This window comes from Chanodichthys erythropterus, chromosome 10 (assembly GCF_024489055.1).
Source record: "Chanodichthys erythropterus isolate Z2021 chromosome 10, ASM2448905v1, whole genome shotgun sequence".
Classification (NCBI taxonomy): domain Eukaryota; kingdom Metazoa; phylum Chordata; class Actinopteri; order Cypriniformes; family Xenocyprididae; genus Chanodichthys; species Chanodichthys erythropterus.
Genome location: NC_090230.1, coordinates 17,645,793 through 17,672,808, shown reverse-complemented (window position 1 = coordinate 17,672,808; position 27,016 = coordinate 17,645,793). Strand labels below are relative to the sequence as shown.

The following is a 27,016-nucleotide window of genomic DNA, read 5'->3' as shown; positions in this document are numbered from 1 at the left end:
TTTTTCTTTACAGGTCATATATTTTGTATGTGTTTATACTGTATAATGTGTATAGAATTCAGTGTTTGCAAGTAAAGGACACAAATAAGTACAATTCAGTCTTTAATTTAAAATACATATTGCAAACATCATTGTGCAATACATAAAAGCTGACTTAAATACTCATGTAATTAAATATCAGTGTAAAATAGTGACCATCGTCCTTGTTCAAATTCGACAAGAGCTGAGGCAAGTGTGCAAAGCACATTTCAACTATCCACAGAGAGATGAGTGACACGAGTCAATGAATTTGAAAGGAAAGGACAATTAATATGCCACATTTAAGTTCAAATTCCTTGAAACAGGAACAAATAGCATCTTTTCTTAAAAAGGTTCCTAACATCACATGCTGACGCTTGCTATCATAGCCGTCTATGATAAAACTACATCATAGCTTGAGTCAGTTCATTTGTAAACAGTATAAGTTAACTAATCTGAAAGCATTGTGGTGTCACAATGTGAGAGAAATCACAGTGCACTATTGAAAAACTGACAGCTACTGTTAATATCACAGAAGAATGTACAGTAAGTATATAACTGTGCAAATCCTCATTTTTCATAGTCTGTTTCCTTAGGTAACTTGGGTTATGTCTAGTTAAATAATCTTGAATATAAAATCAACCTAACACAGTTATTAAGAATATATGTATGTTGTAGTACAGTGTCAATTCACTCTTTGGTGGGATGAATGCTGCATTTCATTCAATAAAATTAAAGTCAAACCATACTTTCAACATAAAAAAAGTCAACATAAAAAGGTATTTACAACTTCTGAATTATAATGTATTTTTGCAAAACAAAAAAAAAAAAGATCTTGAAAATTCAATACCAGAATAGAAATAACATGGAATAACCTGCAACAAGTTGTTTTTAATTTCATGTTAACTTTAACTGCTTTAAATATGCAAATGTGAACTGAGGTTTTATATGCACATAATAATAATAATAAAATTCTCACAAACAGTCAGAAAGAAAATAAAAGAAAATATCACAGTAAAAAAATAAAATCATTCTGATCATTAAATAAATAGACATGAACCCTGTGCATTCTCCTCCATTGGATGATGGACTATAACTCATCTTTTGGGTTTATTTCCAGTCCGTGATCCCTCATGTGCTGATTATCCAGAGTTTGAACCACTTCATCTGCTTGAAGCCTCTCCTGCAAATTGATTTAAAACAGACCTTATTTTAGCATTTTTCAGTGTTAGAAAAGGTTTTGTGTGTCAATTTACTATGAACGTTTGAATTAACAATTATTCAATAGTTCAATGTTTTAAATTTAAAATTAAACAGTCATTTATATTATATATAAGTATATTATACTATTATTATTTATTTATAAAGCACCTTTTTTTTGTACAGAGAAATAATAATGTAAAAACATGGCAACAAGATACCAACATACATACAGTAAATACATTTATACAGTACATATGGTGTAACAAATAAATACTGAATAGAAGAGGACCAAGAACAGAGCCTTGAGGGACACCTTGTCATAGGGCCTCATTCATGAAACTTTCGTAAAAATATGTGTATTTTGGGTGTAAAATGAACCTTCCCGAAAACTGTTCTCCGGATTCACAAACACTTTGTAAACATCAGATTTGATAGTTAAACGTGTGTATGTTAATGAATTTCAATCATTCGTAATCATGCATGCTCATTCACAATTAGCGTAATCTCAGCATAATCTTCTGGGCTCCCTTATCAGGCTTGGCTCGAGTAAAGAGGCTAATTGGCCATACGTAATAAAAAATATTTAATTAACGTGTGTCCACCAATGCGTTTTTTAGCCAGCTGAAAATGGCAGGTGCTCTTCTGAAAACACCTGGCTGATGGTGCTTTGGAGGCACCCTTTTCCAGCTTAAAGGGTTAGTTCAGCCAAAAATGAAAATTACTTAGCTATATGGGCAAACAAACTATAAAATATTATTATGTTACATAGTTGTCACAATCCTGGTTTTGTGTCTTGTTTTTTTGTTTGGTAGGACTTTTATGTTTAAATTTGTTCTCAGTTACCATTATCTCCATGTTTGTGGTTTCCATTTCTCTGTGTTATATTAGTTACCATAGTCACCATCATTAGTTCCAGCTGTTGTTAATTATATACTAATTGCTCTGTGTATTTAAAGGTGCCCTAGAACCAGTTTTAACAAGATGTAATATAAGTCTAAGGTGTCCCCTGAATGTGTCTGTGAAGTTTCAGCTCAAAATACCCCATAGATTTTTTTTAATTAATTTTTTAACTGCGTATTTTGAGCCATAATTATATATGCACCGATTCAGTGCGCGGCCCCTTTAAATCACGCGCTCCCCCACCCCCGAGCTCTCGACTGCCTTAACCAGCATAAACAAAGTTCACACAGCTAATATAACCCTAAAAATGGATCTTTACAAAGTGTTCGTCATTCATGCTGCATGTATGCTTCGATTCCTGTGAGTATAGTATTTATTTGGATGTTTACATTTTATTCTGAATGAGTTTGAGGCTGTGATCTGTGGCTAATGGCTAATGCTACATTGTTGGAGAGATTTATAAAGAATGAAGCTGTGTTTATGAATTATACAGACTGCAAGTGTTTAAAAAAGAAAATAACGATGACTCTCGTCTCCATGAATACAGTAAGAAATTATGGTAACTTTAACCACATTTAATAGTACATTAGCAACATGCTAACGAAACATTTAGAAAGACAATTTACAAATATCACTAAAAATATCATGTTATCATGGATCATGTCAGTTATTATTGCTCCATCTGCCATTTTTCACTATTGTTCTTGCTTGCTTACTTAGTCTGATGATTCAGCTGTGCACATCCAGACGTTAATACTGGCTGCCCTTGTCTAATGCCTTGAACATGGGCTGGTATATGCAAATATTGGGTTCATACATATTAATGATCCCGACTGTTACGTAACAGTCGGTGTTGAGATTCACCTGTTTTTCGGAGGTCTTTTAAACAAATGAGATTTATATAAGAAGGAGGAAACAATGGAGTTTGAGACTCACTGTATGTAATTTCCATGTACTGAACTCTTGTTATTCAACTATGCCGAGGTAAATTCAATTTTTCATTCGATGGCACCTTTAAGCCCTTTGTTTTCAGTCATGCTTGGTTAGTCGTTGTGAGTGCATGTTTAGGTTTTTTTTGTATCGCTGGATATGTTTGGATGTTCTTGCTTTCTCCGTGTGCCTTGGATTATGTTCATGTGTCAGTCTTGTCTGGACTATTTGCCTGCTCAAGGTTTGATTTATGGGTTCATGAATATGGACAGCAATGAAGAACTGTCTATCAGTGAGATAGGATATATACCATGAAAGAGCACAACCCATTATATATATATAACTAAAAGACGAGAAATAAGTATGTGATTGTATACGGTGTTAAAAGCTGCTGTTAAATCAAACATAATGCGGATAGTAAGACATCCAGAATCAGCGGATAGGAGATGGTCATTGGTATATTTTAACAGTGCTGGTTCAGTGCTATGGCCTGATCGAAAACTAGATTGATAGCGATGAAGAAAATTGTTAACAGATTAAACTGTAGATGAGGCAAAAACTTTTTTGAGCGGTTTATAAAGAGAAGAATCTAGCCTTGATTTTTTTTTTTTAAAACAGGAGTAACAGCAACAATTTTAGTGAGGTTTAGTATAATCTGCGACCCAGTAAAAAACTTGAGCCGCTCTTTCTGAATGCTTTGTTTCTTCAGAAGTACATGCATAACTTCTTACTTCCTCATCACCTCACCACTGATGTTCGGCGATGTGTGTTTGTTTTTTTGTTTAAGATTTTAAACCTCTGAAGTCCAAGTATTTTATTACAAGTTTTATTACAAGTTATTATTTTTTAGTTTCTATAAAGTCTCTTTGGACTTGAGGACGTTTTCAGCTCTTCTGGAAGTTTTCATAGTACAATGGCCCAGCTTTATTTTAAAAGATTGAGGCAAATCTCTCATAAAATGACCCCTACAATAGTGTCACATCAGGTACAATTCAGGTATTTATTCGTTTAAAGTGGTCAAGGTTCACAAGGTTGGCTGCGTAAAGAAATACTCCAGGCCAAAGGGCTTAAACGCGTGTGATTTATGTATGTGAGCACAATGGGCATCATGTTACTGTGTAGTGAGAACAGGAAGTGGTTTGGTGGTTTGACAACATTCACAGGTGGCTATAACACTTCTGTATCGGTGGGCAACTGTGGCTCAGGATTGTGCTTAGTGTACAAATGGAAAGTTCCACTTCCACTCAATTTCCAACTACATAAAGATTTAGTGACCTGTCCTGAACAATAAGCAACCATGTTCATATTATAGCATAATCATATTTAAAACAGAAATTTAAAAGTAAATGTGATCTAACATGTTTTCTCACCAGTTCCCTGTAGAGGGGGTCTAAAGTGAACCAGAGTGCCACAGCACATCGCTGCCCCCTAGTGACCGCACGCACACCGTGTGGATTCTCACCACCAGACGAGAACCCGACCATCCGCCCGCATCTGGGCTTCACTGAGGCCTGCGACAGGAAACAGAGCTTTTAAATACCAAACTCTACCTGATATAAAAGATGAGCAAAATGCACTGTTGTTTTTCCTTACAGTGACAGTTTTGGCATCCATTTCTGTAAAGATGAATTCTCCTCCATCAAAATCACCGTTCAGATACAGCAGGGCACTGAATGATGTAAAAAAACAGGTAAGAGATTTCCTGTGAATGTGCGAGACTTACGATCCATTAGGTGCTATTGTTACTAAATAAAAAAATAATATAAGAAATACCTGTTTGCAATATGAAGCAGAATAACTAGAAGTGAATGATACCGGAAGCCTCGCACATTCAGTTACAGTTAACCACACTCGTCCTTGCATTAAAAATAAGCTGAATACTACTTCTTATATAAAACTTTTTTTAAATGACCACAAATTACAATCAGTCAGGTTCACAGTCAGCTTGTAGTACAACTACATGTCATTTAGATGGGTTTAAAGCAGTTTTAACACTTGACTTCTTACCTGTAGTCTCGATAGGTGTAAGCGGGCGGCTCTTTCCAGCACTCATTCGCTTCTGGGTCCAGAAGACAGTTGTCAGCATGTATTGGGTGACTGAGGTCATTTCTGTAGTCCTGCTGACCTAGTAAAATATTGAAATAAAAAATGAATTAATTAAATAAAACAATTGTGTGTGTATAATATAAAATATGTGTATATATATAATATGGGTCATTGATGAATAAGGTTTTTAAAAGTGTAAAAAAAAAAAAAAAAACATAATGGAGATATAATTAATTTTGAAGTTTTATTAAGTGTTAACAATGAGATTGTGTTTCTTTTTTTATAATCAATTAATACTGCTTGTCTTTTTTTTACAAGATGGACTACATTTTTCACCAAAAAGTCATTCGGTTTAACCAAAATTCTGGTTTTACCGAATGACACTTTTGGTTATACCGAATGACAATATTTTCAAACAGTGCTAACAGACAATGCTTAGATTGCTAGCTAGCTTGCTAGCAAAAGGACAATCAAATATTTTATATTTAGTACAAGTTTTTAAAATATTACAACATTTTTCCATGTTTTATAGCAGTTGTACCAAATGACAATGTTTCGAGACATATGTGTGAGTAAGTGAAAACTTGAATTTTTCAAATAGTTAAGAGACTTAGTTTGCATTCCTGACCATGTGGTCCTTTGCAGGTGTCTGAATGGTGTCACATCCTGTCACATGATATTGATTGCATGACTTGATCCAAAATGTTCCCTTTATATTGGTCACTCTGAATGACAATCAATGAAATTCCTTTTTCCGGACATTCTTTGTCATAACAAAGCAACGACTTCTACACATAATTTTAATATCATTTTGCACTATGTTGATATATGATGTTATAAATCATGCCAGAATAAAAAAAATATACATTTATTGCATTCTAAGATATTTTAATCACAAATGAAATGGCTGTATTGGCCTTTGGATGGTTACACCAAATTACCTTTTGACACTTCAAAATCTTTAAATTACCTTTATATGTAGCAAAATATAATTAAAGCCTTTTGGATTTGATAAAAGAGATCTAGTTGTGCTACCTTACATAATTTGGATGTCATATCTTTGTTTTTTATTAATATTAAGGCCTTGACCTATATATATATATATATATATATATATATATATATATATATATATATATATATATATATATATATATTACACACACACAAATAAAAAATGAATACATACAAGATATATTACAAATATAAGTATATTTAAGTAAATATAAATCAAAATAAATACCATATATAGTACAAAAATAATATAATACATAAACATAAAAGTGAACATACTGTGGTTTAATCTGAGGTAGAAAGTGAGAGCTGAGGTGACGTACCAGATATGGCAGTCCTACACACGAGATGCGTGTATGAGAAATGCAGAGTGGAGTTTAGCATGAAGTATGACTCAATTATCCGTCTGGCCTTCTCGCTGACATCATAAAAGAGGCGGGCACTTTTTAAAGGAACACGTCCCTCATATCCATACTGCAAAGTTAAATAATGAACAATTATTGTTATACTCAGAACTGTTTTTATTATTCATGACTGTCCAATTAAAACACACATAAGATGATTAAAACTGGAATGAAATCTAAATAGACGATTCATATTTTTTTAATGGAATATTGCATTATTTATTATAAATTATTAATTTATAATTTGATGCCCTCATAGTCTTTATTTAAAATAACTTTTTCCTCCTGCAGTGACATCTCTTCTCTCATGGTGTGTTTATTGGCAAGAGGGCGGGATCAACCTGTCACTCACATGAGATAAACCAATAGCAAACCACAACCATCCAATCATCCAACCAATACCTGATGGACAAAATCAAGTCCCGCCCCAACATTTTTTCTTGTTTGTTTATATACGTCACAATAGGGAAGAAAAGACTATCACAAATTCTGTTTCATAACAACTTTAAAGCTGTTTCAAAACCAAGCTAAAATGTGGCACGCTATTTATAATCACAAATTTCAGTCAGTGTTAAAAGACGAAAAGGAAAGTCTTACCCTCAATGTTTTCAGTACTGTCGCCCCTTCAAATTTCTCATTGGGTGTGTGAGGAGACATTTTCCCCTTGTAACCGTCACCAGCTGCAGTGACACTCTGCCAATTAAAATATTCATATAAAACTTCCAACAGCAATAACAGCATTTCATTGTAAAGTCATCTGAAATAAAATGTACAGTAATATATGGCACATGCTTATTAGGGCAAACAAGCACCAATAGTGGAAATACACTCACGTGCGCCAGAAATTTGAGCTCGGAGCACTGGTCCTCACTGATGACATCATCAAGAAGCACCCTTTGACTTCCATTCAGGGTGAGGGAGTTTTGTACAAGTCTTACATTATCATACAGCAAAGGACCTCCTATACACAAATGAAGATAAGTTTACTTTTAATAACCAATAAAAATAGTAAAACATCTTGAAATAGTAATGAAAATGTGCTAAACCAGTATATTGTAACCAGTATGTTACCGGTCCGATTTGTGTGGAACAATCGGCTCATTGAAAACAAACTTTTTTTTGTTGCTTTGAGGTTGTTACGTTTGCTGGTGTAGAGATGAGGCAGATACGGATTTCCACAATACATTCAATACTTTAATATAAACGAAGGCAGAGAACACCATACAAACACTAACACAAACAGAGAACGGACAAGGAGTGCAGGGAGTGAGTGCATTATAAAGGGAGTGCAGATGATAGAGTCCAGGTGCAGGTGATCTGTGATGATGAGGAGCTGACGAGGGAAGTGAGTGCAGGTGACGAAACAGGAGGATCATGGGAAATGGAGTCCAGGGAAACAAGGGATCTGTAACAGTACCTCCCCCTCCCGGTAGGCGCGTCCTCGCGCCGTAGATGTAACAACCGGGAGGGGGGTGGGCGCCCTGGAGACCTCAAGCCGGAGCAGGGGGAAGAGCAGACTGGAGTGGAGGTCTCCAGGGCGGGCTCAAAAGCCATGGCGGGTCAGGGGCCGAAGGCAGCCATGGCGGGTCAGGGGCCGAAGGCAGCCATGGAGGGTCAGGGGCCGAAGGCGACCATGGCGGGTCAGGTGCGGCGGGCAGCCATGGCGGGTCAGGTGCAGCGGGCAGACATGCAGCGGGCAGACATGGCGGGTCAGGTGCAGCGGGCAGACATGGCGGGTCAGGTGCAGCGGGCAGACATGGCGGGTCAGGTGCAGCGGGCCGCCATGGTGGGTCAGGAGCTGAAGTCCTCACGCCGTCAAGCCCAGTCGGCGCAGAAGGACCGGCGGGAGATGGCGGAACGAAAGGCTCTGCCGACTGAAGCGCAGCCGGGACTCCAGAAGGCCGCAGTGGAAGCAGTAGGACAGCCAACAAAAAGAACACCGGGGGGAGTGAGGAAGCCAACTGAAACTGAGGGACGGAGTGACGGAGCGGAGACGGAGGAGTGTAGTCCAGAGGGAAGGGCAGGCTGACGAGTGCACAAGGTGTGAGTGGAGGCAGGATGGATACTGGTGACGCTGGTGGACTGATGGGTAACGGTGGAGCAGAGGGAAGTTGGAGCCGGGGTGTAGGTAATCGCCCAGAGGTCCGAGGTGGAGATCTGGGCGAGGGGGCTTGAGGTGGAGGTTCCGTGTAAACATAACTGGATGGAGGTGGGAGAGGGAGGCAGGGAGGGAAAACGGTCTTTGGGCTGGAGGGTTCAGACACACAGTTCATAGGAGCAGCTGGCTCGGCGGCGGAGACTGGCGCTGCTTGCTCGGCGGCGGAGACTGGCGCTGCTTGCTCGGCGGCGGAGACTGGCGCTGCTTGCTCGGCGGCGGAGACTGGCGCTGCTTGCTCGGCGGCGGAGACTGGCGCTGCTTGCTCGGCGGCGGAGACTGGCGCTGCTTGCTCGGCGGCGGAGACTGGCGCTGCTTGCTCGGCGGCGGAGACTGGCGCTGCTTGCTCGGCGGCGGAGACTGGCGCTGCTTGCTCGGCGGCGGAGACTGGCGCTGCTTGCTCGGCGGCGGAGACTGGCGCTGCTTGCTCGGCGGCGGAGACTGGCGCTGCTTGCTCGGCGGCGGAGACTGGCGCTGCTTGCTCGGCGGCGGAGACTGGCGCTGCTTGCTCGGCGGCGGAGACTGGAGAACTTTGCTCGCCGGCGGAGACTGGAGAACTTTGCTCGCCGGCGGAGACTGGAGAACTTTGCTCGCCGGCGGAGACTGGAGAACTTTGCTCGCCGGCGGAGACTGGAGAACTTTGCTCGCCGGCGGAGACTGGAGAACTTTGCTCGCCGGCGGAGACTGGAGAACTTTGCTCGCCGGCGGAGACTGGAGAACTTTGCTCGGCGGAGACTGGGGAACTTGGCTCGGCGGAGACTGGGGAACTTGGCTCGGCGGAGACTGGGGAACTTGACTCGGCGGAGACTGGGGAACTTGACTCGGCGGAGACTGGGGAACTTGGCTCGGCGGAGACTGGAGAACTTTGCTCGCCGGCGGAGACTGGAGAACTTTGCTCGGAGGAGACTGGGGTTGAGGGCCATTTCATCCCCTCAAATACAATTAAAATCCCCACAGGCACTGGAGCTGGCTCTGTGGGGACTGGAGCTGGCTCTGGAGATACTGGAGCTGGCTCTGGAGATACTGGAGCGGGCTCTGGAGATACTGGAGCGGGCTCTGGAGATACTGGAGCGGGCTCTGGAGATACTGGAGCGGGCTCTGGAGATACTGGAGCGGGCTCTGGAGACACTGGAGCGGGCTCTGGAGATACTGGAGCGGGCTCTGGAGACATTGGGGCCGCTTTCTTCCTCCTCCTCCGCTTACTGGGCCCAGTAGCGGAATATGGGTCCAGCCTGGGGCAGGCAGGGAGTTCGCTGGAAAGGTGTGCGGAGGAAGCCGGAGGTTGACTGACTGGCCCGGCCAACCGTGTTTCTGGATGGACCGGACGACAACACTGATCCTGAACCTCTTCCACTAAGAATTTGGAGCCATTCAACCACAAAATTAAATTGATAGTATCGCTTAAGGAGAAACAAAAAACAGGTTCATCAAAACGGATAGTGTCGTCATCCAATCCATCCAAAAACAGGGAGATCAACTGAGCGTCGGGCCAGTTAGACAAGTAAGCAAGCTCAACGAACTCCTCCACATACCTCTCCAGCGAACGTCCTACCTGCAGGAGCCCGATAAGGCGATCGCTGGCTGTCAGGGTGAGAGGCGTTGGAGGAGCTGGATCCAGGGAGCAGGGGAAAGTCTCCATTTCTTTTTTTTTTTTTTTCTTGTGTTCTTCTGTTACGTTTGCTGGTGTAGAGATGAGGCAGATACGGATTTCCACAATACATTCAATACTTTAATATAAACGAAGGCAGAGAACACCATACAAACACTAACACAAACAGAGAACGGACAAGGAGTGCAGGGAGTGAGTGCATTATAAAGGGAGTGCAGATGATAGAGTCCAGGTGCAGGTGATCTGTGATGATGAGGAGCTGACGAGGGAAGTGAGTGCAGGTGACGAAACAGGAGGATCATGGGAAATGGAGTCCAGGGAAACAAGGGATCTGTAACAGAGGTCTCTATGATATTGTAACAATCACTTAAAACTGTCATTGTGTGAAAATTAACTTCATGAAGCAAATGACAGGATTTTCATATTTGGAGGAACTACTCATTTAACTCAAGCATATTTTTGGTCCCCTTTTTGCATTTTTTCTAAGTTATGTTTATGGTGTGCAGCTTTATCTCGCCTGTTACAATATTTTCAGATAATTTAAAATGTGTAAACAGCACATCACCTTCCCGCAGCTCTTGTAACACAGACATAGTGACGTTTCTCTTCGCTGATATCGGCACATAGTCCATCCAGCCATCTGTACCAGAAGGAATCCTACAGACACATATTCAAGACATACGCTCTGAACAGGGTGATTCTCATTATGCTTTATTACATCAGTGAGAACGCCTACCTGTTAGCATCTTCTCTACCGCCCGAACTGCTCCAGTAGTTCTGAAGAGAAACATCAGTCCATTAAACACCTAATTATAAAGAGCTATAACTTCATGATTGCAGTTGGCCTTGTTTGAGGATACCCCCCACAAGGGGGCGATGTAGGTTAGTTGTTTAATCTCAAATTTTACAGGAGCACCTGTTCCCTCTCACAGCTGTTACAAAATTGAAACATGTCCTTGTTCACTGTTATGACCCATTCCCTATGCCGACATGGTACATATGAACTATTTTATGATATTTCATTTCTCCTATATTTACAAAGCAAACCCTAAAGTGCATCTGCAAAAAATGATATTGTCAAACAGGCATCCTCCATCTTAAATTGGTTGGACAAACAGTCACGTCCAATGTTGCTATGTCAGGCTGATCATGATGATGAAAAAAACAGCCGTTTTTTCAATTTTTTTTATTTTATTTTTTGTTAGTACATAACAGAAAAGATTATGCAATTTGAATGTTTTTAGCTTTTGTCTATGACTAAATTAAGTAAAAAGCCCAAAAATTATAATATTGACCTATAATAAGTGAGATTTTGGCTTGTGTCAAAATTAAATAAATTAAGTATGGTTTGAATGTACATTTTTGTTTTGGGAAAATAAATAAAATCCAAATTTAAAGTGGTCATGATATAAGAACTCAAAATTGCCTTGATCTTTTGCCTGGTATTTGTACTATTTAAACACCCTGCAAGTTTCATAGCTTAAAATGTCCTCATTATAAATACAGCATTTATTTAATCAAGCTCCAAAAACAGCTCGATATGGCAGGATTTGTAATGTCACAGGGGCAAATACATTTGTATATGACTGCCTCCAGAGCAAGACATTGTCGCATCATAGGCCCCGCCCACAGGCATTCAGTCATTTACAGCTGACCATAGAGTACCTCAGGGATGACGCATTTTTGTAGGCAAAACCCGGAAGCGACTTAGCATTTTAGGGCTTCCGGTTCCAACGCCATAAAGTCAATGAGTATTTTGAACGGGTTTTTGCTAAATCGCTTGAAATGAGGTCTGTGGTTAACAAAGCCTCTAAATACTTTCACGTTTTGATCTATGACATAAAACACACCAGCTATAACCCACTTGTGATTTTTAAACCTTTACTGTGTCTTAAAAATGGCGGTTGCAAACAAGTTGCTAAAATGGACTACTTCCTTTGGCGGGGACTTTAGACGTCATCATTAAAAACAGGACATTTGGACAGCATTTCTCATGAAAATGTGGATAAATATTCATACACAGCACAGATCATAATCAGTGAGCATGTTTTTAAATAACGTTGTTTTTTAAATATAGTTTGAGGAAGCTTGGTGGTGGTGACGTTGATCTGCGACCATCATGTGCTGTAGTCCGTTTATAGCCTACTGTTAGCTTTTGATATCTGACGACTTTATTCAGGCTTCAAAATGTAGAAATGTTGTTTTAACTTGTAAAGATTATCTTGACAGACAAAACGTGTAAGTGTCATAACACTTTGTTAAACACAGAGCTTATTTTCTGCGATTTTCCAAAAGTCTATGGGAAAAATGCATTGGCTTTCGATCGAGGGAACCCGTGCGCCGCTAACTTCCAGGTTGGCCTACAAAAACACGTCATCCCTGAGGTACTCTATTGCCTACACTGGATATGAGCGTTGCATCAAAAGCAAAATAGAACCTATTATAATCACTGATGCTGTCTACACCGATACAGTATACAGATGCGCGTTCAGTTTCTGACATATCCAGACGTACTTGAGTCTGCTGACAACAGGACGAATGGAAGAGTGACTTTGACACTTCCAGTTTAAACAGCTCATTTGCATCTCTGTACAGACTTCAGAAGGATGCCAGAATCGGAAACAAGTGGATGGTTTATTTTAATGGTGTCCCTGATCGCGTCGGAAGATTTATGTTTGTTGGGAGCATTTTGTTTTGGAAACGAGTCACAGTGTAATGAGAGTTCACAAAGAAACTTTTGTTGAAAGATCAAGCAGTCAGCTCTTTTGGATCTGATAGCAGCTACAGTGCCAACCGTAAGTAGCTCAAGTGCAATAGCGAGTGGGCGTTGAAATAGTTTCCAATGCAATGATGTTTACTGACAAGGAGCCGGCCCTTAAAAATGGATCATTTCAGACAGAGGGTCAGAATGAAGGTTAAAAATAGTCATTTTACCACATTTATATTTGTTTTATTGTGCAAAACACTTTATTAATATTATAAGCGAACATCATGGAACATATTAAAGTAATAAAAAAAACCTCATCATTAAGATTTGAACCAAGCCATAAATATGGTTTGAGAAAAAGTAATACATATGGCTGTAACAATTTGCAGTATAGTTGGTAATTTCTTTCAGTGTACAAAGCATCAATCTTAACATGTACCAACAAATGACTTGCTTGTACATGTCTCTGCATATTAAACTGGCATAGAAGAATTTAAGAAACTCATTCTGTGAACTTACCCCTTCAGTATAGGTCACTCCAATGTTATTGCTGCCGATGAGGAGCAGGTCTGACTCCTGTTTGTGCCGCCTTAGGTACTGTTCAGCTTCCTGTGGCATAAAGAGCATAGCGAGGCTGATTGTATCTCCTACATGCTGTAGATTGAAGATTATGGCCCTGATTATTCATCTCTCAAACATTTTGTTTGCGACCCGACAAAATAAAAAGTGAACTGAGGGATGTACCTCAGTCTGAAATCAAGACCGTTCCACAACCTGCACGATTTCTCCTGGCATTCTCCAGGACTTTTTATTAGCGGTCACTGGCACTCCTTTAAAGCAGCTTGTTATAACTGGAGCAAAGTCTGCTGCTTCTAAGTGTGGTCGAGACCACATGATATGGCAGCCTTAGTGCCCTTGTGGGGCAAGAGTTACGCTGATAGCGTTTGCGGCTTTGTGTTCTCCGAATGCAAACAGCTCGCAAATTGATTCAGGGAGCTTTGTGGTGTTTCAGTGAAACTTTTCTACCCTGTTCAAGAAGACTATGCTGTCAGCACAATATCTCGGTGGTAGGTTAACAAGGTCCCAGAGGAACTAGAAATCGGGCAATCAGACATGGCAGCAAGCCAGATAGATGGAAACGCTCTGCAATGGGGTGGTAAAGAATGTCCTCGGTTGTTATGAGCTATGAACTGAAGGATCTCGCATTGAAAGACGCATTCAAACTCATGTGCCTTATGCAGTGCTAATAGCTTCCAGGCTTTCCAACGAAAAACACTTTTGGATGGTTCTAGAGTGCGTGCAGCCACTACTGTACATCTCAAATACCAAACTCGATACGAGACATGACTGTTCTAACGTATTTTTGCACATATGGCCACCTGCCAATCTCTGCACTTGGTGAACGAGTCTACTAGAGAGATTTCATGATTGATCTAGACAGCGAAGATCTGGATCTGTTGAAAAGTGGCGATCCAAGAACTATCACTGTTATTAACCTGAACTTGTTGTCACTAGTGTAGGGTAGGTTATTTCAAAGACAAGCATTAAAGTCCTCAGGAAATCTAAATTTACTTTGTAGTGCATATTACTTGAACAATTAATCAGTGCAAGTTAATACACTGAAAAAAAAAATGGTTTGTCGTGGTAATCTTTTATCAAAATCTGAAGAAAAGTTACTTCCGAATGGCGTTCCTTCTCTGATGACGTCAGTTTGACGGCTTGGGTTGAAAACTAAACTGTTAGTCTGCTATGAGTGAGAGATAGAGAGGAGGAGCGCTAAAGTAAAACCCTGCTCTCTATTCAATATTCCCTTTGACTTGGAAATACATTACAACACTGGAGAAAAGTCGTTTGCAACTTCCGGTTCACAGGGACTTTAACTGAAGGGAAACATTTGTAAATTAAATGTATTTACTAAGGAGACCCACAGATAACAATAAATGTAAAGTTATTAGTCAGTAAACAGTAGACAAGTGCCTATAACTATCGTAACAGCCCATATCATTTCCACTATCATACTGTAACTGTCAAGTGGCGTCAATGACAAATAAGAGTGTCCAAGAAAAATAAACTGGACTTCAAAAAATGTGTCATGTTCTTAGAAATTAACTATTTGTAATCATATGATTTTAAAAAATGCTGAAGCCATTTTCAAGAAAAGTTTCAATTTAAAGTCGCGATTTAACTGAAGTAGGGTGACGGGGTGAATTTTTATTTCATGCCATCTTTAATGACTTAAAATGTCATGTGGTGTAACCATGAAGTAAAAAGTACCATATTTTTACCTGAATACATATGAGTGACTGGGTTATTATAATTAACTAAAAAAAAAATCACTCAAAATAAAATAAACTATAACTGAAATAAAACAAAATAAAATTCTTTTAACATTTTCATTTAGTTTACTTGTACTAAAACATCTAAAACTGAAATAAACAGTAATAAAAACTATATACTGTAGACATTTTAAAAAAAAAAACTAATAAAGATGACAAAAAACAAGAAAATTACTGAAACTTTAACTAAAATGAAAACAGAAAATATAAAAATTAAAACTAATTCAAAATATCAATAACATAATTATAATAGTATCCTATGGTACAAAAATAACACTGGTGAATCTTATTATTTTCAAAAACATGTTTTAAAGGTAAAAATGATTTTTTAAATCAAATATCATGAATTATCCTTAAATACCACATGACAATTTACAACCTTGTCATGACATAAATAGGTCAAATGATCTGATATTTTAAGAAACTTATTGAGTTTGACACAGTCATGAGGGTCTGCAGGGGTCCTCTCTATGACATTATTTCCTGTTTTAAGTTTTTTTTCAGCATGTTTCACCACTGTGTCTCACCTTACGAGGTTGGCCGTCATGTCCCAGCACCTCCCTGTAATACTCCACATTCTCAGTCATAAATTCTTCACCTTCATGGAATAACAGGTAGGTCAAAGCGCACTCCAGCGCCTCTTCATTCCTCCCAGCTGAACACACAGAAAACAGAAAGATTTATTAAGTGTTAATGAAGCCACCAAGGCTCTGTTTCTTGGCTCAAAAGATTATTATCATGTGATTCTTTGGAGTCATCTTTTCCCACAGTCACGTTTATTTCCTTTTGGAGACCTACGCGCTTGGAAACATTCGCATTCCAGGCCAGTGACCACAATGGAACAAACTCCACAGGGCTGAGCGAGTGGAAACACGGCTTTGAGACATACAACAGAGACGCCACTCGCACACACACCTGAATGACTTGCCATTTTATGAACAATAAGCAGCTAAGTGTCTGTAAAAGTAAAATTTCTCATATCAGAGCTCATTTTCTTAAGGTAGGAGTGAAAAGTTCAGCTTTGACATTTCCAAGAAGAAATCAATCAAGTATATTTATGAGACTCTGCTGATTAATGAGATTTTGTCAATTCAAAATTATTTTCAAGGTGCGTTTATTTGATTATAATTACCAATGACATTTTCTTTCCCATGCAGACTATTTGTACAGTTTGACTGATGGAAGTTGGTTGAGTTGTTGCCAATATCTTCTATGCTGAGTACAAAGTCCAAGAAGAGAATTGGGGTCAGATACTAAATCAAGCCCAAAGAGGTTTAGTCCAAGACTAGAAGTTGTAAAGGCGAGTTCAAGAACATTTGGAAACATTCGAGCCAGTTTTGACTTATATGGATGTTTACCTTGGAAATAGGCAAACTGCAGGTAGTCGTAATGCAGTGGCAGGTAGTTTTCCATGGGCGACAGGCGACCGGGGCGGGTGGCCAAATCTCGAACACACTCGTGCTGGCAATGCAGAACCTGTGTGTAATGATCTGAAAGACAAAGTATACAACATGATTTAGGGTCTCAAGTTCAAATTAGCATGGGGCCACTAGAGTTTGTGTTCTCAGTCTTGAACCAGTTACAAGACATACAGATGCTTGAATTTGAACTATATACTATTACTTGTGGAAAAACAGAAACGGCATTGCGGTGGGATTTAATGCCTTAATAACACACTGTAATTGTGGTTGATGTAGTTGAGAACGTGGAGTGCGTGGAGTGAGGTCATTTAACTGGGATCATATCAAAGATTGAGGTGCTGGTGGATTTCATGGGGACAAGGTTGAAGATTAAATTAAAGGGCTGAGAAGACTTTAAACTCAGTTTAAAGGGTTTCATAATGAGTAGTAGGCAGATTGTTCCCACATAAAAGTGGGAACAGATTTACAAATTAAAAAGATGATTAAGAGCATCTATCAAAAGGGAGTTCAACAGGCATATTATGGGATGGAGAGGCTTTTTGTTTAACTTGTTCTGACTTAGTCTATATGGATTCACAAAGGAATGAAACTAGCTTCTGGCTTCTTTTGTAAATATAACAATAATAACCTAAAAAAAAAACATGAAAATCATGAAGAAGCCCCAACCCATCTGCTTTAAATTACCTTTTGTTAATACGGCAGAGAATGAGTCCTTAGTTGTAGCAGAGAGTCAAATTGCTGCTTTCCGAAATGTGTCCAAACACAATCCCAAAACAATCCTCAGGCTAACAGAATGCTCTCATATAGACATCATCTCACACCCAATAAATCACAGAATGAACAGAAAATGTCAGTGACATCATTCAGAATATTTTCCAGGGATTCCTTGCTGAATTCTGAGACATGCCATCATGGATAAAACCCCCTGAAGCTAATGTAAGGAACACTGACAAGTCCTGTGAAGAACAAGTCCTCTCATGACTGGCCAATTCTTCAATCTTTCCCAAAATGTTTTGAGACACATTTAGGCCATAAATGCATGTCAATCATGCTACAGTTTTTCACATCCCTCTTTAATCAACAGAATGCAATCAGCAATAATTAAAAAGCCATTATTAATTTTATAAGCCAAACAGTGGGGGGACGTTATGATATAAGTGTTGGTGAATTATGACTCCCTGTTTGACTTTTATGGGCTCTATGCCTTTCACATGATTAAAAGATGTCCATTAGTTATATTGGTTCCCTTCACACTACCATTGCAGCAGTTTTACTGAAATTGAAGCATTACAAGCTGGACAGAAAGCAGCTAGAGTTGTAAGTTATGTCAATAACTGGGTATATGAATATGATAAATGAAATACACTGCCGTTCAAAACCTTTGAGGCTTGTAAGATGTTTTTAATGTTTTTGAAAGAAGTCTCTTTGCTCACAAGGCTCAAGGCTGCAATTATTTAAATAAAATATTATTACAATTTTAAAAATGACTGTTTTCTATTTGAATATATTTTAAAATGTAAGTTATTCCAGTGATTCAAAGCTGAATTTTCAGCATCATTACTCCAGTCTTCAGTGTCACATGATCTTTCAGGAATCATTCTGATATGATGATTTGCTGCTCAAGAAACATTTCATATTATTGTCAATGTTAAAAACAGTTTTTAATAAAGCAAACACGGATAAACTAAACAGTAAACTAAACTAAACTTTAAATATATAAAATCACTTTGATATTAACATTAAATCTCAGTTGGACTATGTGTAGCCTGCTGAAATTAAAAACAGTAGTCTGGTTTTGAGAAAGAAGGCAATGCAGACAAAACACGGCTTGTGTTTTGCATGTTTATCAGACAAGCCTTTTTTCCCAGAGTAACTTCAAAGGCTATAGTTAAAGTGAGCCGCTTCAGTATCGATAGATTATAAATAATAAAAGAGTGGATTCAGCTTTGATCCAAAGAAGCTTTTCAAGTTGCAAAATTTACGTGCAAAACATCATATAGGGCAACCGTATGTCACACTCTTTGAAGCTGCTCAATGTTGTACTATCATGAACTGCCTGTCAGACACAACAATAACAGATTGTACTGCAGAAAAAAAGGTCAGGCACTTGCCTACCCAGAAAAGACTAACACAGAGGTCAGAGAACAGGAAGATCTCCATTACTGGAAACACAAATAGCTTAGCAACATTAGAGACATGATATCCACAACAGAAAGTCCCAAAGATCCACTTGAAAATGGAAAATTCCCAGACCCTTGTCAAGAACGCAGATGATAGCTTTACCACATTAAGAGGAAGCAGAAAAGCTTTGAGTACATAAGCATCTGTACCTGAGATTAGCTCGTAGAGGTTGTATTTGTACAAGACATGATCCTGCTCTTCGAAGTGCTGCGGCCCTTCACAGAGGGCCCGACACTCCACATCGGCACGATAATACTCGGTTAGAGCCTCTTCAAAGAGTGTCACAGACGCTTCGTAGTTGCCTTTGTCGTACAGCTTCACACCAGCAAAAAAGGCTCTCTGTAAATACAAAGATACCGAACTTGGATCTTAATCCTTGTAGGTTGTATTTGCAGGTTCAAGAAGCATCAAGCAGTGCTTTAATTGGTGATGCACCAAAATTTTGGCAACCGAAAATATTTGAATGAAAATTTATTTTAGTTTTCAGCCAAAGATTTGGAGGGCTGATTTGTCGTTTTTAATCAATCTTTACTTTGATGAACTGAGATATTTTAGTCTATACTGTGCAGTTGATGCATGAAAAAAACTTCACCAAACTTTAATTGTAGCATGCCTGCCATCCAATAATCCTTTATTGTTACTTTTCACAAATTGTTGCTTTTAAAATGCTTTTAAATTGTCAATTTTGGAATGAAATCCAAGTGATAAATGTCATTGTGCTTCAGTTCAAGTGGCATGTGAACCAATTATCTCTTTCTCTTTACTACAAGCTATAGCATGAAATAAACATGAATGAACATCAGAAGGTATGTTTAAAGATACAGTATAACTTACTGAAATGTATCATGTCTCATGCAATCGCTCGATCAGTGTTTCAACCGTGGAAAGATGTCATTAAAACAGCTTGTAAACAAAGTCATGTAACATTACATTTACCTCAGGTTAGTCATTCAATGTCCATGACTCTAAAGAGGAGCATTTTGATATGCAAAATACATGCACATTATTTAATGTATGTTTGAATAAAACTGTCACGAAAACAAGTTATTACAGTCACCGTTTAAATGTTTATATTTCAACAACAGATTAATATATTATTAAAAAACTGAATTTAAATGCAATTATTTATTTATTTTTATTCAAGTGTTGATTATTAAATAAACTGCTGACTTTCGGTGTTTGGCTACCAACTACATTTCGGTGTATGACTAGTAATTGGGGTCGACAGTCTCTCACCTGATGTGGGCGGGATTCCCGGTCAATGAAGTGTTCCTCTTTTACACCCTTCTGGGCTTTGTACTGCTCCAGATCCTCGCCCATCTCCACATGCTCAGGGTTGGCCTGGAAATATGTATGAGCAGCAGACACAGCTTTATCCAGTTGACCAAGCTGTTTCAAACAAAGAGAACACAGAAACATCTTAAAAAATGAACCCTTTCTTGTCGCAGTTTTGAATGTGCTGAGAAATTACATTGCAAATATGTCAAATAAATTTGTAACTGTGAGATCATGCAAAAATGCAATATCATGTGCGTAATAAACGAGACAACTATGTACTACAACTAGTATACAACGAATCATTATCAGAATTAATAGAAATCCTGTTAAACAACACCGAACAACATAGTACAACCAAATCGGACAAGCAGGAAAATTCATTCTGGTCTGAACTGCTCTTTTCAGCAGGGATGCTCATCTTGGCCTCTGAAAGGGATTACAAATTTAAATAAATAAACTGGGGACTTTTTGATTAATAATTCCAATGAATTCTGCTAAATTACTGGAAGAAAAAAATGTCAAAACAAGTTCACAGAAGCTGTCAGCTGTTATTTTTCACCTTTTATGAACTACAAACCTCAAATCTGTTCTGCAGATCTTGGATTGCCATCTGTTTCCTTCTTAGAATCAATTATATTATACGAATAAAACTCTGTTTTAAGTTTATATTAATGATTCACTCATTACAAAACAATGCCAAAGTTGATGATTTCACAGAAAAAAAGAAAAACAACAGTATCAGATGTATCATCTGGAATTTTTACCACCAGAAATCACAAAATAAATCAGAACGCTATCAGCCTCAATACACTTTCAGGCTCAAACTAATCTTGTTTTCATTTTTTTGCATATCAAAGCTGTATCTTTCAACAAACTATTCTCAAATATAGTTGTATAGTTGCATGGACCACATTATATGGTGCTTCATTATTCTTTTTGAAGCATCCCTTGGTCACTATTTGCTATTGTGTGGAAAAGAGCAGCTTAAACATTTCTCAAAATACAGGTGCTGGTCATACAATTAGAATATCATCAAAAAGTTGATTTATTTCACTAATTCCATTCAAAAAGTGAAACTTGTTATTATATTAATTCATTACATACAGACTGATATATTTCAAATGTTTATTTCTTTTTAAATTTGATGATTATAACTGACAACTAAAGAAAATCCCAAATTCAGTATCTCAGAAAATTTGAATATTACTTAAGACCAAAACAAAGGCCAACTGAAAAGTATGAACATGAAAAGTATGAGCATGTACAGCACTCAATACTTAGTTGGGGCTCCTTTTGCCTGAATTACTGCAGCAATGCGGCGTGGCATGGAGTCGATCAGTCTGTGGCACTGCTCAGGTTGCTCTGATGGTGGCCTTCAGCTCTTCTGCATTGTTGGGTCTGGCATATCACATCTTCCTCTTCACAATACCCCATAGATTTTCTATGGGGTTAAGGTCAGGCGAGTTTGCTGGCCAATTAAGAACAGGGATACCATGGTCCTTAAACCAGGTACTGGTAGCTTTGGCACTGTGTGCAGGTGCCAAGTCCTGTTGGAAAATGAAATCTGCATCTCCATAAAGTTGGTCAGCAGCAGGAAGCATGAAGTGCTCTAAAACTTCCTGGTATACGGCTGTGTTGACCTTGGACCTCAGAAAACACGATGGACCAACACCAGCAGATGACATGGCACCTCAAAACATCACTGACTGTGGAAACTTTACACTGGACCTCAAGCAACGTGGATTGTGTGCCTCTCCTCTCTTCCTCCAGACTCTGGGACCCTAATTTCCAAGGGAAATGCAAAATTTACTTTCATCAGAGAACATAACGTTGGACCACTCAGCAGCATTCCAGTCCTTTTTGTCTTTAGCCGCTTCTGACGTTGTTCAAGAGTGGCTTGACACAAGGAATGCGACAGCTGAAACCCATGTCTTGCATACGTCTGTGCGTAGTGGTTCTTGAAGCACTGACTCCAGCTGCAGCCCACTCTTTGTTAATCGCCCCCACATTTTCGAATGGGTTTTTGATGATATTCTAATTATATGACCAGCACCTGTATCTCCTTTTGTGTTCCTCAGAAGAAAGTTTGCAATGAAATGAGACAGTGATGGCAGAATTTTCTTCTTTGTGTGAACTTGAAATGAGACCATGGTGTGGTCACATTTACCGTTGTTCCATGAATTTTCGTGGGTGAAATCCAGTCATTTCAATGGAAGCACACACAATCTGGAATTTACGTGTAGGTGAAAAATTTCCCTTCAAACATTTCACAACGGGTTTAAGTACCCATCATTGTACTTTTTAAAAATTGGTTGGTTGGTCCTCATACCAAAGGAAATAAAATGTATTGCCAAGCCATTATTAGGTAAATTTATAATCTCTTATCATATATACTTGTAACTATAGGACTAGATCTTCTTCTAAATTACTTTTAACTGTTCCTAGAGCATACTGAGTTTGGCAAAAACTGCCTTTTCCCCTTATGCTCCTACGTTACGGAATGAAATGCAGTGTGTTATTGTCACGATCACCGTCTGCCCCTGTCAAGTTTCGGACTACATTTCCCATCATCCCCCCTGTCAATCACATGCACTCACTCCACCAATCACCTGTTGCCACATACAGTCATGCACACTCCACACTAATCACCACACCCAGCTGATACGCATTACCTGGACTATAAAGGACTCACACATACACCACCTCAGCGCGAAGTCTTGATTACTCTGGTATCACTTCTGAGCGTTTATATTCCTGTCTGCCTGTCTGTTGCCGTTATTGTCTGTTCCCTGTTATTGACCCGTTGCTGCCTGTCCTGACCCTTGCCTTGTCTACCGTCCTGTGAATGATATCTGCCTGTCCTCGATCCACTGCCTGTACTCTGACCACGACTCTGCCTGTTCCTTGCTGTTCCTGTCTGATCCTGATTGACCCTGCCTGTACGACTACGATATTCTTAATAAAGCTTGCAAATGGATCTCTGTCTGAGTCCCGCCTCGTTACAGAAGACTTCGCCACCACCACGATCCAGCAGCTTTCCCGGAGGATCTCTACACGGTATGGACATTAATCAATTGTTGTTGTGGAGTACGCAGGGCACACGATCACTGGAGGATTACATCACAGAATACCTGAACATTGCATATTATTCAGATCTGCCTGACTGTGCACTTATTGACTTTTTCTGCGATGGTGTCAACCAACCACTCAAAGAACAATTAATTCGTGAGGGACCCCGTTCTTCTCTTAGTCATTTCCTGGACTATGTGTTATTGACTGTTGGTTCTCCGTTTACCGTGGGGGTCGCGGAGGAATGCGACACCGAGATAAACCACGTAATGGCCGCTGCGCCAAAGGACATTCACAAAATGGCGGCTACCACCATAACAACACCGAGCCACATCTCCGCTGATCGCCCAGAGCCACGTCAAGCCTTCGCAGATCGCCCAGAGCCACGTCACGTCTCCGCTGATCGCCCAGAGCAACGTCACGTCTCCGCTGATCGCCCAGAGCAACGTCACGCCTTCGCTGATCGCCCAGAGCAACGTCACGCCTTCGCTGATCGCCCAGAGCAACGTCACGCCTTCGCTGATCGCCCAGAGCAACATCACGCCTTCGCTGATCGCCCAGAGCAACGTCACGCCTTCGCTGATCGCCCAGAGCAACGTCACGCCTTCGCTGATCGCCCAGAGCAACGTCACGTCGCCGCTGATCGCCCAGAGTCACGTCAGGTCTCTAGATCAGTCCGGGAGTGGAGAGGGTTGCGTTCCAGTGTGACCGATCCACCGTTGATTTCAGTCCGAGCAGCTGGCATCCCCAAGTCTCCGTCGGCCGCTTCGCTCTCAAGCCCGCCGGCCGCTTCGCACTCAAGCCCGCCGGTCGCTTCGCACTCAAGCCCGCCGGCCGCTTCGCTCTCAAGCCCGCCGGCCGCTTCGCTCTCAAGCCAGTCGGTCGCTTCGCTCTCAAGCCAGCCGGCCGCTTCGCTCTCAAGCCAGCCGGCCGCTCCGCTCTCAAGCCAGCCGGCCGCTTCGCTCTCAAGCCAGCCGGCCGCTTCGCTCTCAAACCTGCCGGTTGCTACGCTCTCAAGCTCGCCGGTTTCAACGCTCTCAAGCTCGCCGGTTTCAACGCTCTCAAACACGCCGGTTTCAACGCTCTCAAGCTCGCCGGTTTCAACGCTCTCAAGCTCGCCGGTTTCAACGCTCTCAAGCTCGCCGGTTGCCATGGACTCTTGTTCGCCGATTGCAGTGGACTTATGCACCCTGGACGCGATGGACGAAATGGCTGCTTTGCCAGTGCCCACGAGCAAGATGGCCGCCCCTGCGGTGCTCAAGGATGCAGGGGTTGTTCCAGCCATTGAGTCCGCTTCAGCCCGTGAGTCTGCTCCAGAAACCGCTCCAGTCGGTGAACCATCGCCTCATCCTCGGAGGAGGAGGAGGAGGAGGAGGAAGGCTCCATCTGTTCTTCCCCCTCTTACGTCCAAACGTCTTGTCCTGCCGGCGCCACCTGTGCTCCTCGCTCTGCCGGCGCCACCTGTGCTCCTCGCTCTGCCGGCGCCACCTGTGCTTCTTGCCCTGCCGGCGCCACCTGTGCTTCTTGCCCTGCCGGCGCCACCTGTGCTTCTTGCCCTGCCGGCGCCACCTGTGCTTCTTGCCCTGCCGGCGCCATCCGCGCTTCTAGCCCTGCCGGCGCCATCCACGCTTCCAGCCCTGCCGGCGCCACTCAGGAGTCTTGCCCTGACGGCTTCACCCACACGCCTGGCCCTGCCGCCGCCACCCGAACCCCTTGCCCACGAACCTGCGACGGGCCCCGCTGAAATCCCTAAGAACTTTTTGGGGGGGGGCAGTATACCTAGGGGTGGGGAGTTTGTGGGTGGGAACCCTGCACGGCCGCGGTCATCAGCGGTCCCTGAACTGCCCAGACCACCTGACCCGCCGTGGTCGCCAGAGACTCTTGACCTGCCATGGCTGCCCAAGCCACCTGAACTGCCGTGGCTGCCCTTGCCACCTGACCTGCCGTGGCCGCCTGAGCCACCTGACCTGCCGTGGCCGCCTGAGCCACCTGACCTGCCGTGGCCGCCTGAGCCACCTGACCTGCCGTGGCCGCCTGAGCCACCTGACCCGCCGTGGCTGCCCGTAGCACCTGACCTGCCGTGGCTGTTCTGGAACCTGCATTGGAGATTCCGTTCCTGTCAGCTGTTTAATCTCCAATGCACCCACCCCCCCTCCCTTATTGGTGTCATCTACGGCGCGAGGTTGCGCCTTCCGGGAGGGGGGCGCTATGTCACGATCACCGTCTGCCCCTGTCAAGTTTCGGACTACATTTCCCATCATCCCCCCCTGTCAATCACATGCACTCACTCCACCAATCACCTGTTGCCACATACAGTCATGCACACTCCACACTAATCACCACACCCAGCTGATACGCATTACCTGGACTATAAAGGACTCACACATACACCACCTCAGCGCGAAGTCTTGATTACTCTGGTATCACTTCTGAGCGTTTATATTCCTGTCTGCCTGTCTGTTGCCGTTATTGTCTGTTCCCTGTTATTGACCCGTTGCTGCCTGTCCTGACCCTTGCCTTGTCTACCGTCCTGTGAATGATATCTGCCTGTCCTCGATCCACTGCCTGTACTCTGACCACGACTCTGCCTGTTCCTTGCTGTTCCTGTCTGATCCTGATTGACCCTGCCTGTACGACTACGATATTCTTAATAAAGCTTGCAAATGGATCTCTGTCTGAGTCCCGCCTCGTTACAGTTATGATGTTAAACATATTTTTAAAAACCTATTGGAGTCCCACCTAAAGGAAATCTGTGAATGTTTTACATAGACTTTTTTCTTATATTTCTGGTTTTATATGTGTTTGTAATCTGTTTATGTGAAACTTTCTGTGCTGCCATTTTAGCCTAGACTCCCTGGTTGAAGAGATTTATATCTCAATGGGATAATTCCTGGTAAAATAAAAGATAAAGGATAAAAAGATGGTCATGCAAATTTGGCATGCTGATCAAAAGAAAGCTTGATTTGAAAGTGACTTCTGTGCGTGCTGTGCTTCATACATCCCTACACTACTGACAATAGACAATGAACCTTTTTGCAAACAAAATTTTGCTGTAATGTTTACATTGTGATCGCACCTTTAGTACAATGTTATGTAGCTTCTGATGTCTCCAGATACAACCATAGATGGACCACTGCACAGTGGAAAGGATTGATCCTGAATCAACCGCCTGTTTTTTTCTTCTCTTTTGCGACTCAGCCAAGGTTTGTTCTTTTATCCGCTACGGAATGAGGCAGGGAGGCTAAAGGCTTGGGAGGATATGCTTGGTTACCTCTGAAAGGCCAAAGAGCAAGCTGGCGTCGACTGCATTCCTGTGTCTTCTTTCTACCACCCCCTCATCCACATGCACTCTTGTGTCCCAGCTGTGAATGGATTGGATATCGGGAGTATTTTTGTATCCCATCCAAATGCTGACCTGTCCGATTTTTTTCTAAAGCTGGTCAGATTCCAGGAGCCCAAGCCAAAAAGCGACTTGGCCCCTCAGATCCGACTGTGATGTTCAGTCACCTGGCCAGTTTAGCCCACATGTGCTACAGTAGCCTATCAAAAAATCCTCATGCCCTGACAAATCCTGTAATCATCACAGAACAGTGACCACAGAGTTCACAAGAGGTGATTGGAAAATGGCCCAGCTAGTCACAAAAGCTCAAACGCAGCTGGGAATTAGCCCGGCTCGGCACATTGTCTGCTCACATTCACATCTCACGCAGCTGTTTCTCAATTTTATTTAGCAAAAACGCAACAT

The 27,016-nt window shown here is 41.3% G+C and overlaps 1 protein-coding gene across 1 annotated transcript in view; it reads right to left on the bottom strand.

Annotated features, from left to right (window-relative positions):
* Window positions 1-89: 89 nt before the first annotated feature.
* p3h2 (prolyl 3-hydroxylase 2) overlaps window positions 90-27,016 on the bottom strand; it is a 59,842-nt gene continuing 32,915 nt past the window's right edge. The window contains exons 2-15 of the mRNA XM_067396334.1: window positions 20,161-20,313; window positions 19,074-19,263; window positions 16,681-16,812; window positions 15,850-15,977; window positions 13,506-13,595; window positions 11,016-11,056; window positions 10,845-10,936; window positions 7,349-7,476; window positions 7,113-7,208; window positions 6,435-6,585; window positions 5,059-5,176; window positions 4,645-4,720; window positions 4,422-4,562; window positions 90-1,201 (exon numbers count right to left, since the gene is read on the bottom strand). Coding sequence (XP_067252435.1) covers window positions 1,109-1,201; window positions 4,422-4,562; window positions 4,645-4,720; window positions 5,059-5,176; window positions 6,435-6,585; window positions 7,113-7,208; window positions 7,349-7,476; window positions 10,845-10,936; window positions 11,016-11,056; window positions 13,506-13,595; window positions 15,850-15,977; window positions 16,681-16,812; window positions 19,074-19,263; window positions 20,161-20,313 — 1,629 coding nt within the window. The 3' untranslated portion in view covers window positions 90-1,108. The remainder of the gene's footprint in view (window positions 1,202-4,421; window positions 4,563-4,644; window positions 4,721-5,058; window positions 5,177-6,434; window positions 6,586-7,112; window positions 7,209-7,348; window positions 7,477-10,844; window positions 10,937-11,015; window positions 11,057-13,505; window positions 13,596-15,849; window positions 15,978-16,680; window positions 16,813-19,073; window positions 19,264-20,160; window positions 20,314-27,016) is intronic.